The sequence below is a fragment of the Echiichthys vipera genome, assembly GCF_963691815.1.
Source record: "Echiichthys vipera genome assembly, chromosome: 14".
In the NCBI taxonomy this organism is placed as follows: domain Eukaryota; kingdom Metazoa; phylum Chordata; class Actinopteri; order Perciformes; family Trachinidae; genus Echiichthys; species Echiichthys vipera.
Window position 1 is genome coordinate 5,389,968 of NC_139839.1, and position 15,578 is coordinate 5,405,545.

Below are 15,578 nucleotides of genomic sequence, written 5' to 3' on the forward strand. Positions count from 1 at the left end.
AATATGGACTTTTTTGTGTCTACGCTACATTCAGCTGCTGCGCCCGTTCACAGCAGTATGTCTCTTAGCTTCTGTTTTTCCTGCTTCTCCAAACTGGGGGCGTGCAAACTGCCATCTACTGTAGGAAATACCTGCTATGAATAAGTACCTTATACCCCCACACTTCAAGAAAATCTGATCCAGATATCCCTCAACGAGTTACAGATATTCGTTGAAGCTATATTGAACTCACCTGGCAGCTCTCAAAACGCTCATGCATCTCTGTATTCACCGCTACACTCCTCTTGGTCTCCGGACAGGTCTGAGAGAAGGAAACAACACTTCAAACTTCACACGCTAATCTACACACATTTATGTTTTGACATATTCCACATGGCTTATTTAAAAAGCAGCTGAAATGTTTGGTATCAACCTGTACGGGTGCATGTTTCTTCAAAAAGCTTTTCTCCGTTGGCACTGTAGGTTTATCCAAATGTCCACCATTACTCTCCATGGCAGGTAGATCCGGCTCCCTGTGGTCATTAGGTAAAAAGTAGGCTTCCTCTTGACTGTCCCCGTTAGTCCAACAGTAAAATGGATCATTCCCAGTCAGAGTAACTCCACTAGCTGACTGGCCAAGCGGAGGAGGCTGGGAGCCATATGCATAAGGACTGGGAAGGATGGGATTGACGTCAGTCTGTGCAGATGAAAAATTGTCCAGATAGCTTGTTAAAGCAGTATCATGACCTGCATCCAAATCAGGAGAGGAAGAGTCCGAGGTAATTACATCCAGGTCATCCAGGTCATCCAAGCTCGGGCCGTGTCCAGCCTGCTGCAGGGACACGGCATGCTTCGCCAGGCCGATACACCTCCCCATCTTTATGAACCGAAGGGACTCCAGGAGGAAGGGCTCGAAGCCACCCACTTCTGTGATCTTCCGCTGGGCCTCGGGAGGGAAATTCCCCAGTTCACCCACCAGCAGAGGATCGGCAGCTACCAGTGGACCGTGCTCCTCCAAGATCTGAGCAAAGTAGCTGGAGAGAGATGTGCAAATATTCAAATTTTAAAAAAGGAGAATGTGCATGGGGAACACAAAGTAGAGTATTTGAACTGCAGCTCTCACTTACTCATACAAACTCTCTTTTGTTGGGTCAGGGTTGTTGTCCAAAATCTTTTTATAGTGACTTCTGTGTCTGGTGCTGTTGTACTGGTCCTCAAATTCAGCCACCTGCTCACGAAGGTGACTCGGTACGCTGAACGGATCTCCGGGGTGAAGGAATGATCTGTTGGCACAACGTATCAACGTCATGTATTAAAAAGTTCTTATAATATATATACATAGTTACAAATACAATCTGTGGAGGATGAGAGCTTACAAAGTGTCGTCTTCAAAAAAGTCTTGGTCCCATTCTTCTCTCTGAGTTACACCTCTCATCCCAGACCAAACAATAACACCCTGAAAGGAAAAGGAAACACGTCAAGAGCGATGCTACAACGGCATATCTGCACGAAACGACCAACAATCACACTTCTTCTCACCTTTGGCTCTTTCTGTTTCTTTTTCCGGCCTCGACTCTTCATAGGGGAATTCTGAAATTAAAGCAAATTGAATGAGGGATCAGGCAGGAAGCAATAAAAAGGAATAGAGTGACACTTTGGGAAACACGCTTATTCACCAAAGCGTAATAATCACAAGTTTTATCGGAGTTAAACAAATTAGATAAAAATGTGTTTCGGCCAGTTTAGACCAAAGATTCGCGACGAGAAAAAAACGCTTTAGAACATCGCAGTTGCAGCGGTGTGAACCGTCTCGTCTGGACTCAAACCGGCTGACGTTGTCTCCTGAGACTCAGCTTGTCAAGTCTCCAGCAGCTGGTTTTAGAACATGACACATGTCACCTGTTTCAACAGCCAATCAGCTCGTAGGAAAGTCCGCTGGTCAAGTTAGCTACACACTGTCAGCTGGTCGAAATGGCAGTTATGGACGGAGGCTCAACGTGTGCGAGAGAGAGAGAGAGAGAGAGAGAGAGAGAGAGAGAGAGAGAGAGAGAGAGAGAGAGAGAGACAGAGACAGAGACAGAGAGATAGGGTCGAGCAAGCAATACAATAAATGAAGGAGCGCCATAATCGAGGACAAAGCAGTGACTCAGGGAAACAAAACAGTATTTTCGCTGTTTCATCACTACTAGACATGCAGCTGTAGCAAGTATCTTACTGTCTCTGTCCTCAGTTATATTTTATAATGCTACAAATCATAACCAGCTATGAAAAACACCCTGAAAAGTCGGAGGTTAGAACAGAAGTACAGAGACGCGTTGCTATGGAGATGAGGCACGGGCTCGCCTCGTCTCACGGGTGTGAACTGGCAGGTTTCAGAACGTTGCAGACTCCAAGTATTCGCAAGTTTCAACTTGTCTCATTACAAATCTTTGGTCTGAACTGAACTTTAATAGAGATAGTTTGGCTTTTTTTAAGTCACTTATAGTCCGTGCATTTCCCATAGTAGATGGTGGTCGACACTGACTATGTGTCGCATACGTCACTATCTCCCGAAAATGCTGAACTAGTCCTTTAAAGTTTAGTTCATGTGCCAACCAACTTCAATTCAGTGTACAAAAACAAAATACTATTATGTAAGACTTACATTTTGATATTCATCAGACTTTTTTAAGACTGAACAAAGTCCATCTGAAAAACAAAGAATTGAAAATCATGAGCAACAAAAGAACCAGCCTTCAAAATCAAAGTCAGTCAAAGTGAAATACGTACCCATCATATCAAAATATTCATCCAGTATAGGGTGGCAGGAGAGAAACCCGTCCCTATGCTCCTCCAGAGTCCAGATAAAGAGTCTCATGTCATGTGGTTGGGCCTGTTTTAGGTACTCAGTCACAGTCAAGCCAATGCTTGATGAAAGCTCCGGCCTAGTGCCGAGCTTCTCTATAATCGCGTCCTGCAACGGGCCAAAGTTCAGCAGAAAAGCCAAGTCCAGCTGCTCCAAGTGTTCCGCGTAGCGCTCAATGAACGTTTTGGCCGCATTCATACCTGAGGAAAAACAGTGAGCAGGTGGTCAGGCTTCATGACATGGCACTGAGTTTTACACGACGTCTATGTCCAAACAACAAATCTGTGAGTGTCGATCTCACTCGGCTGGTCAAGCAGCCGTCACTAACATCTCCGCGGTCAATGTGGCCAACGCTATAACCGTAGTGTTCCCGTATATTCTGATATTATGTTAAATGCGTTCAAACGGCCCAGATTGAGAGAAGATAATTTTCCACTGGGCAGTAAGTTGTTAATTTCCGAGGTATGTTGCTTGATTTAGCTCCTAATGTGACGGCTCAGACCCTAAACATGTTGGCGGCTGGATGTAAATATTGTTGATGCGCCTCGGTGGCACAGGCGTGACTTGGGGGGAGGTGTCAGTGACGTGAAGTGTTGTGTGACCCAAAGCCGGGGGTTTTAAAAGCAGCTGAGCACAGAAGCGAGAGACGGCAAAATATCGCCCGTCGTGATGAGCAACCGGAAAGCCTGTGAAATCGGTGAGACGCTGACCATCATGGCAGAGAAAATCGTAAATTCGGTGGACAGATTTGATTCTTTACGCAAAAAGGGTGGCTGAGGAACTTCGCTCTACATGGCTTTCATCAGGAGAAGAAACTAGTGAACAGCAAATAAAAGACTATGGCCAGTGACCATATGTTGTACGCCTGACTCTGTGCTTCACGTTACGTCACATGTTTACCCAGAAAGCAGTTTTTTGGGGAAAGTCACGCCTTGGTTTCACACAGACAGGACGAAGGGAGAGCTCACGACAGACTCACTTCACTTGAACTCTTAGGACTCGCGTGTTAACATTGATAAATGCTGACCTGCATTGCTGAGCTGGCACGCCCAGTTGTTGAGTGTAGGATTTACATCCTGACAGTTGCTGAGCAGCTCGATAAGGACACGAGCCCAAACCCGGTTCTTCCTCTCCAGGAGCAGCTCTATGGCCTGACCTAGAGTCTCCAGCGGCTCCTCCTGCCAGTTCAGTATCCTATCGGCTATCTGGTTGCCCCTTGAGGAGTCCAGCTCCAGCCAGGGCTTCAGACTACCTGTCAGGGCCGACACGTGGAGGCCCTTCTCCTCTCTCAGCAGCTCCATGTTCTGGCTAATCTGCAGAAGAACTCGATCCCTGTACAGCAACCATGCTGACAACACAGAGGGACATATAAGGTCAGCCCCATACTGGGGGAAAAAATGAAAAAGACAGACTCTGAATTGCAAAACCACACCTTTCTGTTGACTCTGTGTCGCCGAATCTTCTTTCTGCTGCAGAATCTCATCGTTGATCGCCTGCTTCTCTTGAAATGACTGCTTACGCTGCTTCCTCTTGAGGCTGCGCTCATCCTTTGATTTTAACTTCTTCAAACTGAAAATAAAAACAAAAAAAGAGACGAAAAGGAAGTTACTTAAGGTGAGAAGGGATGGGCAGGTGATTGGGCGCTTGGAGGTTAGAGGGGAGAATATGGAGAAGAGTTTTCTGAGGGTTTGAGGAGGAGGAGGGTTGAATTGCACTTAACACACCTTGTACATTTCTGATTCACTTTGGGCTTCTTTGGATTCTGGGGTTTGATGATGGCAGCTTCAAACTGAAGAGAGAAATGACTCAAAAGGTCAACCACTGATGCCGTGAATAATCACAAGCTCCAAAAAGCTTCACCTCAGCTGCAGAGGATGGTCTCACCTTACACTTCACCAGCCCCGTCGGACCATAGATCTTGATACTGCAGATTTGGCCGACACAGTCTGGAGTCAAACACGAATCTTGTAGGAAATCCTGCAACAGCAAAATAACAACGTTAGTCCGGGAGCAGCGGGAAGAAACAGCTGGTGCGCTCTAAAAAATCACCAGACCGGCAAACGCATCAGAGTAAAAAAGGCGACAGTGTAACGAGGGTGTGATGAGACCCTCGGCTCACGTGACGAGACTCTCGGCTCAGGTGACGAGACGCTCGGCTCACGTGACGAGACCCTCGGCTCACGTGACGAGACTCTCGGCTCACGTGACGAGACTCTCGGCTCACGTGACGAGGCGCTCGGCTCACGAGAACGACATGAGATTTTAACACCTTTTTAAAAATGTCAGTATTTTCTTTACAGGGGGTTGATTTTAGCAGAGAGCTGTGGTGGGGCTGCACGTGTCTCTGCATAGTACTTGGGTTAGCCGCGTTGTAGCCTGCGGTACTCACGGAGGTAAAGCTTGTGAGATGCCTACAGACGGCAGAGACAGTCTAGCCCGTCATATTCGGAGGCTTCCTGTCCGTCAGTCGCCATCGCTGTGATTATAACCTGTAGCCTGATGTTAAAGAAGCTGCAGGGCTCACGTGTTAGTGTTACGGTGCTGACTGCATCATCCTCCTACAGTGCTCACATATTGTTCCTGTCTTATCTGTCACTCTGTTGCCGTTTATCCACTTACATATTGATATGGCGAGACATCTGGTCGCAGTCTGGAGACCTGTGCGTGCTTCAAGATTCTGAAGACGAGCAGAAAGAGGCTACATCACCGGTAGCTATGGGGGTATGACACATGCGGAGTAAAATCTACCGTAATCTGCACTATTATAGAAAGAGAACAGTTCCGACGCGCATGTTCTGTTCCCCCAAAGCACCGCCATCTTTTATTGGTGTCCTTGCCTCTTTTCATAGCCTTGGCCTCTACCCCTCCCCCCAAAAACTCTCCGGTTCTCTCCGTGAATGACCCAACTGACCAAGAAAAGGCGAATGTAGCAGAAAAGGGACACGTTTGCAGGTATGATTACACTTCCTCTGGAAACTTTACGAGTCAGAATCATTACCTTTTCATTCTTTTCAAAGAAGGTCGATGTCTTGAGGGTCTTCCAACAGCCGATGTGGTATTCAACTATGCAGCTCTGACAGCAGCCTATTTGGATGAAGCCCTACATACAAGAAGCATATTCGTTAATATTACAAAGGATGTTGATGAATTGATTCTAAAACTGACTAACAACGTCTCACTGCTGCCACGTACCTTAAAATCTGGGTCAGTGAAGTAGATTTCAGCTTTCAATGAACATTTCTCAAATCGACAAAAGGCATTAGGAACAGGAGGAAATTTGCACATCTCTATAGAACTCTCCAGACTTTCCTGAAAAGAAGAGAGAGAAAACAAGTGCGATCATTTCAATATGCTATGAAATGAATGTGATCTAACAAAATAAAGTAGGGAAATGTAAAACATAAGTGGCACCGTTTCCAGAGTCAAATTCAAGCATTTTAAAGTGCATTTAAAGATTTTTCAGCAACTCACAGCTGTGGAAACTTACATATTTATACAATACAACACAGTTTAACCTAACCTCCATTTCAAGCATACAAGCATTCCAGTATAATCGATGCTTTCATGCCATCATTTGCAACATTGCCTTTATTAGCTCACAGAGGACTGGAGTAGATCCTGAAGCAATGAATCGTGATACCAAGAAAGAAACCCAAAGATTCCCACCCCTACAGAAAGGTCTGCAGTTGCCTCTAAACACCCCCCACCCATAAAAACATACCTTGAAATAGTCCGGCTGCGTTTCTCTGACAATATCTTTTGTTAAAGGCCAGGTGAGTTTACCCGGTGTTATTCTATTCTTGACCATCTGCAGTGCGTCTGAAAAATGCTCCAGAGCAACTGCAAACCTGAAGAGGAAGAAGAAGGAAGCGTACATGTGAAACGACAAAAAGGTGTGAATCAATGCCATAAAAAAGGAGGTAAAGAGCAGAAGCCAATGTACCTATTCTCTCGGAGATACACCCTCCCGATGGCGAAGTAAACCAGACACTGAAGCTTCCTCTCCTCAAACGATTTGATCTTCTCCAGAAGTGTTAGCGCGTCTTTAAGTTCCTGTGTTTAATACAGCGATAGAGGTTACGACACGCACATCATGAAGTGGTCTAACTTGATACAAGCCTTCACGTGTCTATGAGTTACCTCGGGCTGGCCGATGTCTATCAGGGCTAAAGCGCGCCCGTATGGCACCAACAGTCGATCCGCCGCGGAAAATCCAAGTTCCTGGAAAAGCACAAAAGAACCTGAATCATGTCTTTTACATCTCACCGCAAAACCAGAGGCTTTGATGAAAGTGTGAGTGTGAGTGAAGAGAACAGGAATCTGTGAAAAGCAGAATATATTCTAAAGGTTTTTCCTGTATTTGATAGTATATAGTAGAGAGAGAGATAGATGATTCAATAAAGCATTGATTGATTCATTTACATGACAATACGTCGTCTCCAGAGAGTGTTTTTGTTGTCTGGGTGTTGCGGAGACGACGAACATGAGGAGGGGAGAGTATATATATAGTGTATAAGACAAGGAGGGTGTGTCAGCGTTACGCCGCTGTATTATTTATTATATAGCATTACATAGCATGAGAGAGCTTTCCAGTTTTACAGCCTGTTGCCTTTTTGAAAAGTGTTAGTTCAGTGTTCGTTCTATGGATTGGGCGTGAGTGATCGATTCCTTGAGTAGTCCTCGTTTCAAATTAACTTGATTTGTAAACAACGGCACTCAAGTTGTTTGCGCTCACAGCACCTCTCGCTTCTGTGCTTTACCTAAGACACAAACACCTTTGATTTTTGGAGCTGGATCTTCACCTCACCATCAGAGAAGTTGTCACCTACATGACGGGTTTACTGTGCAGGGCCCAGATGATATGGAGGGAAAGCAGAGACGTTAGTGTCTGCAGCGACGCGGCGCTGAACACCTTCTTCAGGAGGACTAGTTTGAAAATATGGGTGTCAACGAGTTGGAAGCTTGTTTCAGTGAGCCGTGCGTTCATCCTCAGAAAAACCCAATGGAGCGGTGGAAGTCCAACAGGCACCGGGACAAAAAACTGAGCGTTGTGTCAAAGCAGCAGCTGCTGGTACCTGCCACCTGTGTCAGAGGAGCGCCTGTTCTCCACAGCAGGACTGACCATTAACAGAATGGGAACAAGGACATAATTAGTGTTTTGTAAGGCAACGATGTTTTGACGATGTGGTTGTGAAAAAATAAATCCTTAAAGGTGAACTGTGACTGTTTTGATTGAGAAGAAGCATTGGGTGTTGGGTACGCTGTATTTCTGTGCAGCCTCATTCCTGCAGGAAGATGCGGTGACTTCTAAAAATAGATTTGGTAAAACGGGTATTAGATTGGCCCCCGAGGAATTGATGTTCCCTGCCCATCCCTAGTTTGTACAGTGCAATACAGAAGTGTTCCTTATTTTTAGACGGAAAAAATGATGAATGAAATGATAGTTCACATAACCCCAGTCCCCAGCAGGAGGATTGTGTCTCCACCGAACAGTGACTTCTGTGTACCGGTACACGCCTAGAGCATGTTTCAATTACGTATCTAAAACAAACATTCAGCGTAAAGACACTTCTCTGTATCGACAGCTTTGGCCCCGATCTGCACATCAGGGGCATGATTACCTTGGGTGAAATAGTTTCGAGTAAGGCCACTGCCTTCCTGAAGGCCTGCTCTGCGTTGTGGCTGCGGAGGTCGGTCAGAGCGGTGTGCGCGTCCTGCATCAGCGATGTCAACTCTTTAACCACATCTGCTTTCCTGTCTTCCAGTTTCTGTTTCTGAACAGATTAAAAAAACAACAGTGAGCGGGTCAGTCGTCTCATTTAATGACACTGTGAAGACTTAAAGGCTAATTTAGACACATTTTAAAGTTAACATTCTATTAAATACAAGCTGTTAACACATCAACATCCAGCGAATGCGCAAGAGATTAATGATGCAGTGCGAGACAATGAGCCTCAGTGAGTCAACGCTCGAGGCGCGACGTGTCTCTACAAAGGTTTCTTCTGATACTCAGTGTCCTGGAAAAACTTGACACCGCCCACATGACTAAACACAAATGCATCATGTCGTTCATATGACACAAGCAGAACGCCCCACGTGGAGTATAAGCGCAGTGTTACCTCGTCTTCAGGGACATATCTGTTCTTTGAGTTCTTCTTTGTCGGGGTGCTGGGCTCTCCTTTCCCGCTCTTTGAAGAGAACTCACTGAAAGCACAGAGGTTTTAATCAGCTATACCAGGGATGTCAAAGTCAAAGACAGCAGAGGGCCAGAAAAACTAATTTGCTACAAGCCGAGGGCCGGACTGGTTCAACGTTTATTAAAACGTATTAAAATGATGCATTTAACCTATTGAACCAGGACCTAACACAGTGTGACGTATTTTATTTAACAATTAAATGAATAATCCAATATTTTTGTACGGCTCTGTCAGTAATTTGGCTGAAAGTTGACATCTGCCCTGAATGCTGACGATTAATGAAGCCGAGGCGGCCCACTTGCGGCGCTGCAGTGAGTTCATGGGCTACTGTTGCATTGTGGGTAATGTAGTTTTGCTGTGTAAAAAACACCAGCAGGCGGCTGTGGCCTTGACTTTGACACCCATGAGCTATACGGTCTGAAAGGGAGATCGCCGCGGATTCTTATTAAAAGCCGATTTATTTCACAGTGCGTGTTTGTCAGACGCACAGTAGTAGAGATGTTTAGATACCATGTTTTCCTTCCTCTTTCCAAATACCGATTCCTAAACCCGAACCTTTAAAAGCACCGTTATCAGATCAGTGCATCATAATACTATTTACTTATTATTATCTTTGTACTACTAATCCTGTATGGAAGTGCTATCATTGGTGTGTGGCCTGGCTCATGTTAAACTGTTAATGCCAAATAACTTTCTTTCATAATGTAGTTTGACAGTCAACAAATGAATAAGTCAAGAATAAAAAAACAACAAAAAAACGCAGAAAGTTTGATAGAATTTAGCCGATAACTGTCCGACTGGTGACAGAGATCTGTTTATAAGGCACTGAAAAGAAAAACAATGAATAATGCTGCATAAAACATTCATATTAAAACCTATACAAGGTGATTGGTGATGGTTAATAAATACTGAGTAAAATGCAATCTAGAGTAAAAAGATAAATAAAAAGGAGGATAACTCAACATATTAGGAAGAAGTGAAACTAATGCAGTCACACAGCAGTTATTTTAAAGCAGCAGCAGCATCATTTATTAAAGCACTGACATTAGTAAAAAGCTCCTCTACGAACCTTTTTGATGGTTTAGAGGTTTTAGCGCCGCCCTCCGACTGAGCCGTCCTTTCCATTTTCACTGCAGAGAGAAAACATCGACAAATGAGATGAAGTTACTTTAACTCCATGGATTCCATGGATTCCATGGAGTTTCAATTCAACACAATTTTCGATTCCAAGCGATTCTCGGTTCATAGCGATTCAAAGTCTTTGTTTTTTTAATTAGTACATGCTTCAGGATCTGCTCCAGGCCTAATTATGGCAGAAAATCATAGGATTATACTTTCTTTTTTGAAAAATGTATCAACTGGATCCACAAGATGCTCAGAAATCAGATCCCTCAGTAACCCTCTGCCTCATGCGTGACCCCGCAGCGCCGGACTCACGTGCACCCGCCGCTGTCTGCTTCATGTCTCGCCACCAGATCAGCGGGTTTTTCATGAGCAAATACCGTAATTTCCAGACTATAAGCCGCTACTTTTTTCCCTCGTTCTGGTCCCTGAGGCTTATTCAACGGTGCGGCTTTTCTACGGCTTACGGTAACCAGGGGCGCGCACTACCGAGGATGCGCGAGACCGAGGCAGACATCTGGCGCCAGGTAACAAGAGCAAAACAAAGAGAAGGAGAGCGTCAGCGACAGTTTGCGCAAAGGAAGTGTTCATGCAAACACCCTCAACATGGAAAACAAACGGAGAAGTGCATATGATGCTGCTTTTAAGTTAAAGGCAATCGATCTGGCTGTCAAAGAAGGAAATGGAGCTGCTGCACGTACCCTTGACATCAATGAATGGCTGGTTATTTTGATAACGTAAACGGCCGCGGGACTGCACTTTTACTGCCGTGTTACAGGCGAGCACTTTGTATTACTTTGCACCGTTGTATTATTTGTACTCTGCACGAATGCTGTTCGCCATGTCAAAGATGTGAAAGTTTGATTGAATGATTGAAAGATTTATTGTTAATAAATGGGACGCTTTGCGTTCCCAAACAGTCATCTCTGTCCCGACAATCCCCTCCGTGGTAGCAGGAACCCCTATATACTACGGTAATTACACATCAAAACGCCTGCGGTTTATAGTCGGGTGCGGCTTTTATATGGAGCAATCTGTATTTTACCCTAAATTTAGCTGGTGAGGCTTATAGTCAGGTGCGCTTTATTGTCCGGAAATTACGGTAAATAAAACGGATTTGAAGATTAGTCGACTGGCGAATCAGATTCGACTATGAACATCTTTAGTCGGGGACACCCCTGAAATAATTGTTCAATGAACTTTAACGCATAGATTTTCTACGTGAAACTCTTAATATCCTGATTATGATCAAAACGGGTTTATTTGTTTCCATGAAACGCACAAAAGTTAAAACCTCCACCTTTAAATAAATCCACGTGTGTTTAAGGATCTGACACACACACACACGCACGCACACGCACGCACACACGCACAGAAGGTGTGTCAGGGGTGTTCGACCAAACTCACCTTGTTGCTTTTCCAGTTTAACGTCTGAGACCTGTGAACACACGTTATTATTAACAGTGAACTAAAGCCACAAACACACAAACAGGTCTTTTTACATGTCAGTTAATGCTGTTCGCACAGTTTTTATTCTATATTTATTATTAATTTACTTTAGTTTGGAGGATGATTAAAATGAACAACAAGAGGAAATGGCAAACGGACCATTTCTGCATGTTAGTCTGGATATTCAATAATTAAATGCTTAAAAAATGAACTTAAATGTGGAAATTAAAACAAACTGATAATGAAAAGTGAAATTGAATTCAATAGAAAAGCTTCAATGGAGAAAAACAAAAAGATAACTTAAATAACTAAAATGACACATTCAAAATTTAAGCAGGATTTTAAATTTCGTAACTTTAACATCATTTTTACGGTTTCCTTTCGCTTTTCAAGCATTTAATTATTGATATGATTTAATATGTTAAGTACTAAAGTTGTAATAAATAAATATTAGCCATTTTCTATCTTGATTTCTGATTTTGGAAACACAGTTTGGTACAAAGGGGAAATTTTGTTTAACACTAAGGGGCTGCTCACACTGTCCCCCCCGACCGTGCCCCGTGCTTTAGGGTCCTTTGCCCCCCCTCCAGGCCCGTTTGTACTCACACTACCTGGGCCTCGGAGAATGCTTCTTGCTGCCTATACGTCATCACACCGTAACACGTCACACGCATTGATGACGTCATGGCGATGCGTGGCTTTGTTTCCAGATCTTTCCGTAGACCTCAGAGTTTTTGTGCGTCTTGTCGACTGTTTTTGAATCTTTCCATCGACCAAATCTGCAGTAAACACTCCACCTCCGCATCACACCAACGTGAACCTTTCACCACCATTGTTGTTGTTGTTAAATGTCCGCGCATGGTCCCTCCTTCTTTTTACATGTCCGAACAGGCGGACATAACGCTACTGCCGTAGGGCTCGTGCTCGTGCGCGTACACGTGCGCACGCTCGTGCTCGTACATGTGCAAACGGCTCCGCTAAAGCCCACCTCTTTCAAGCGGGCCGTGGACGGTCTGCTGGCCGCAGTTGAGCGCGGAGCGGGTGCACTCACACTGCTTAAACGTACTAGGCTTTAGCTGAAAAAACGGTTTTTGGCCGCGGCCAAAAGGACAGTGTGAGCACGCTGTAAAAAGCTTTTATTTCATCTAACACAGAGCCAAAGACATACAGTTTATTTATCTCGTAAGACAAAGAAAATCAGCAAAACCTCAAATTAAAGGGGCTGGATTTAGGATAAGTTTTGCGTTTCTGTTTGAAAAAATGGCTCAAATTATTAATAATCTATCAGAATATTTGCAGATGAGTTTCTTTTTCATCAAATAATCGATAAAACATTTCAGATCTTGACAAAACCAAACTAAAATAAGAAAATATGCGTCGTCGACACATGAAAACCTCACAAATGTAACTCACTTTACTCTGCGGAGGATCGCACTTCACAAACACTCCTCTGACACTTCTATGAGGATGCTGTCGTGACTCAGCAGCGTGTGATTTGTGAGTGCTCTCCGCTCTGGAGGAGGAAAAGAAAGAATAATAATCATCCAAAAAAGTTTATCAGCATTTATTAATCAAGTGTGTATATTGTATAAGACACCACACACACACACACACCTTTTCTTTAGATGTCCAACTGAAATCAAAAGCACACAGACACAAAGTTTAATTTTCGTCTTGATATAAAACAGATCAAAGATGATTTCACTCAGATTTTTAGTGAATAACAAGTTAATTTTATCCTTGATGACGAGCAATAATCACGTCGTCATGTGATGTTTTAAAAAAGGAGCTGTACGCAGAATACTGGGGAGGTGGCTGAGCCGTAGAAGCGGCGTCTTCGCAGAGGTAATAGTGCTCATATGGCGCTCACACAGCTGATTACAAAAGGCAGAGACAGGAAACGGGGAGTGTCAGAGGCTTCAGCGGAGCATTAGGAAGCTCCGTGTTCAGATCGCACAAACAGGGCGACCTGGCTTCTGCGAGGAGAACGGTGCTCAACGGCGACGTTAAACGCTGTAATCCGTAAGATTTTGGAGAAGGAGTAATAACCTACGGAGCACGTGCAGACGCATGACTCGATTTTCCTCCGGTTAACGTGTTTAAATGCAAGAACACTCCAGTTACTAAAGGAGTAATCTAAGTCTGTGAACCAGAGTATGGGAACTCAGATTATAACCAGGGTCCGGTTGTTTACATGGCGCTTGAGAAACCGGAGTATTGAGCATCTCTGCAGGTGAGACCCGACGATCTACTGACGCCATACAGTCGACAATCTCAATTCTTACGGATTACGACTATTAGACGGTAACCTCCAAATGAACACAGATGATATTGAGTACTGTATGGCTTCTGCGGGGAGAACGGTGCTCAACGGCGACGTTAAACGCTGTAATCCGTAAGATTTCCATCTAATTAATAGTCTGTTACGTTCCTATCTATCAAAGAGAGAGAGTTCAGACAATGGTGATGGATCATATGAAGCAGTAATGAAAGCACTTGTATTTGCTGCTCTGCGGGGAAATACGGTCTGAGTTTCTGTGCCGACTCTTCCGCGCTAAAATGAAATAAACTACATTTGTACGGTATGAGGCCTTAGGTTGCTTTTTCAAACCAGTAAATGTGTTTCTTTAAATGTATAAATTAAGATAGAACAAAGTAAATGTGATATAAGAAAGCTGCTGTAAGGATGACGTGTAAATTACCACTTCGGCCGGACATTTCAGAGATGAATTTGAGGTACTGCTGCTTCAGATCTTTGACCCCCTCGGGGTTGTCTTTACACAGACCCTGCGCAAAAACGTTGGATTCAAGGGCCAATTTCAACTCTCCCGCAGAGAACAACGCCTCACAGTAGCGGTACTGGCCCTGCGGACACAAACACAGCAGGTTTTGAATAGAGGAGAGGCAGCATCCATTTGTTGTGGCAACAAGTTTCAAACAGGACATTATATTTTACATCTTCAAACCACAGGCCGTTTAAAAGATGGATGGGTTTCTGAAATTGAGCTCAATGTGGTTGTACCAGGCTGAAAACATGGTTATTTCTGACATAAACATGGTTATTGTCGTAAACATGATTATATCTGCCTAAAACATGGTTATTTCTGTTGTAAACATGTTTAATTCTGCAGTAAACATGGTTAATTCAGCTTTAAACATGTTTATTTATGCCGTAAACATGATGTTAACATGTTAATTCTGCCATTCACATGATTATTTTTGCTGTAAACATGGTTATTTCTAATGTTAACATTGTTATTTATGCTGTAAACATGTTTAATTCTGCTGTAAACATGATTTCTGGCTTAATCGTGTTTAATTGGCTGTTAACATGGTTACTTCTAATGTTAACATGGTTATTTCTGATGTTAACGTCATCATTTCTAATGTTAACATGGTTATTTCTAATGTTAACATGGTTATTTCTAATGTTAACATGGTTATTTATGCTGTAAACATGGTTATTTCTAATGTTAACATGGTTATTTCTAATGTAAACATGGTTATTTCTAATGTTAACGTGGTTATTTCTAATGTTAACATGGTTATTTCTAATGTTAACATGGTTATTTATGCTGTTAACATGGTTATTTATGCTGTAAACATGGTTATTTATGCTGTAAACATGGTTATTTCTAATGTTAACATGGTTATTTCTAATGTTAACATGGTTATTTATGCTGTTAACATGGTTATTTATGCTGTAAACATGGTTATTTATGCTGTAAACATGGTTATTTCTAATGTTAACGTGGTTATTTCTAATGTTAACATGGTTATTTATGCTGTTAACATGGTTATTTCTAATGTTAACATGGTTATTTCTAATGTTAACGTGGTTATTTCTAATGTTAACATGGTTATTTCTGCTGTAAACATGGTTATTTCTGCTGTTAACGTGGTTATTTCTAATGTTAACATGGTTATTTCTGCTGTAAACATGGTTATTTCTGCTGTTAACGTGGTTATTTCTAATGTAAACATGG

The 15,578-nt window shown here is 43.2% G+C and overlaps 1 protein-coding gene across 1 annotated transcript in view; it reads right to left on the reverse strand.

Moving 5' to 3' along the window:
• The window catches only part of ttc3 (tetratricopeptide repeat domain 3), a 36,721-nt gene that overhangs the window by 10,322 nt on the left and 10,821 nt on the right, over positions 1-15,578 (reverse strand). The window contains exons 12-34 of the mRNA XM_083926962.1: positions 14,295-14,457; positions 13,207-13,225; positions 13,006-13,105; positions 11,551-11,581; positions 10,091-10,151; positions 8,944-9,028; positions 8,446-8,598; positions 6,965-7,045; positions 6,768-6,877; positions 6,546-6,672; positions 6,017-6,133; positions 5,823-5,924; positions 4,709-4,801; positions 4,549-4,613; positions 4,257-4,393; positions 3,852-4,172; positions 2,749-3,024; positions 2,624-2,667; positions 1,519-1,569; positions 1,356-1,435; positions 1,107-1,262; positions 413-1,013; positions 233-301 (exon numbers count right to left, since the gene is read on the reverse strand). Of these exons, the coding sequence (XP_083783088.1) occupies positions 233-301; positions 413-1,013; positions 1,107-1,262; positions 1,356-1,435; positions 1,519-1,569; positions 2,624-2,667; positions 2,749-3,024; positions 3,852-4,172; positions 4,257-4,393; positions 4,549-4,613; positions 4,709-4,801; positions 5,823-5,924; positions 6,017-6,133; positions 6,546-6,672; positions 6,768-6,877; positions 6,965-7,045; positions 8,446-8,598; positions 8,944-9,028; positions 10,091-10,151; positions 11,551-11,581; positions 13,006-13,105; positions 13,207-13,225; positions 14,295-14,457 (3,042 nt within the window). The remainder of the gene's footprint in view (positions 1-232; positions 302-412; positions 1,014-1,106; positions 1,263-1,355; positions 1,436-1,518; positions 1,570-2,623; positions 2,668-2,748; positions 3,025-3,851; positions 4,173-4,256; positions 4,394-4,548; positions 4,614-4,708; positions 4,802-5,822; positions 5,925-6,016; positions 6,134-6,545; positions 6,673-6,767; positions 6,878-6,964; positions 7,046-8,445; positions 8,599-8,943; positions 9,029-10,090; positions 10,152-11,550; positions 11,582-13,005; positions 13,106-13,206; positions 13,226-14,294; positions 14,458-15,578) is intronic.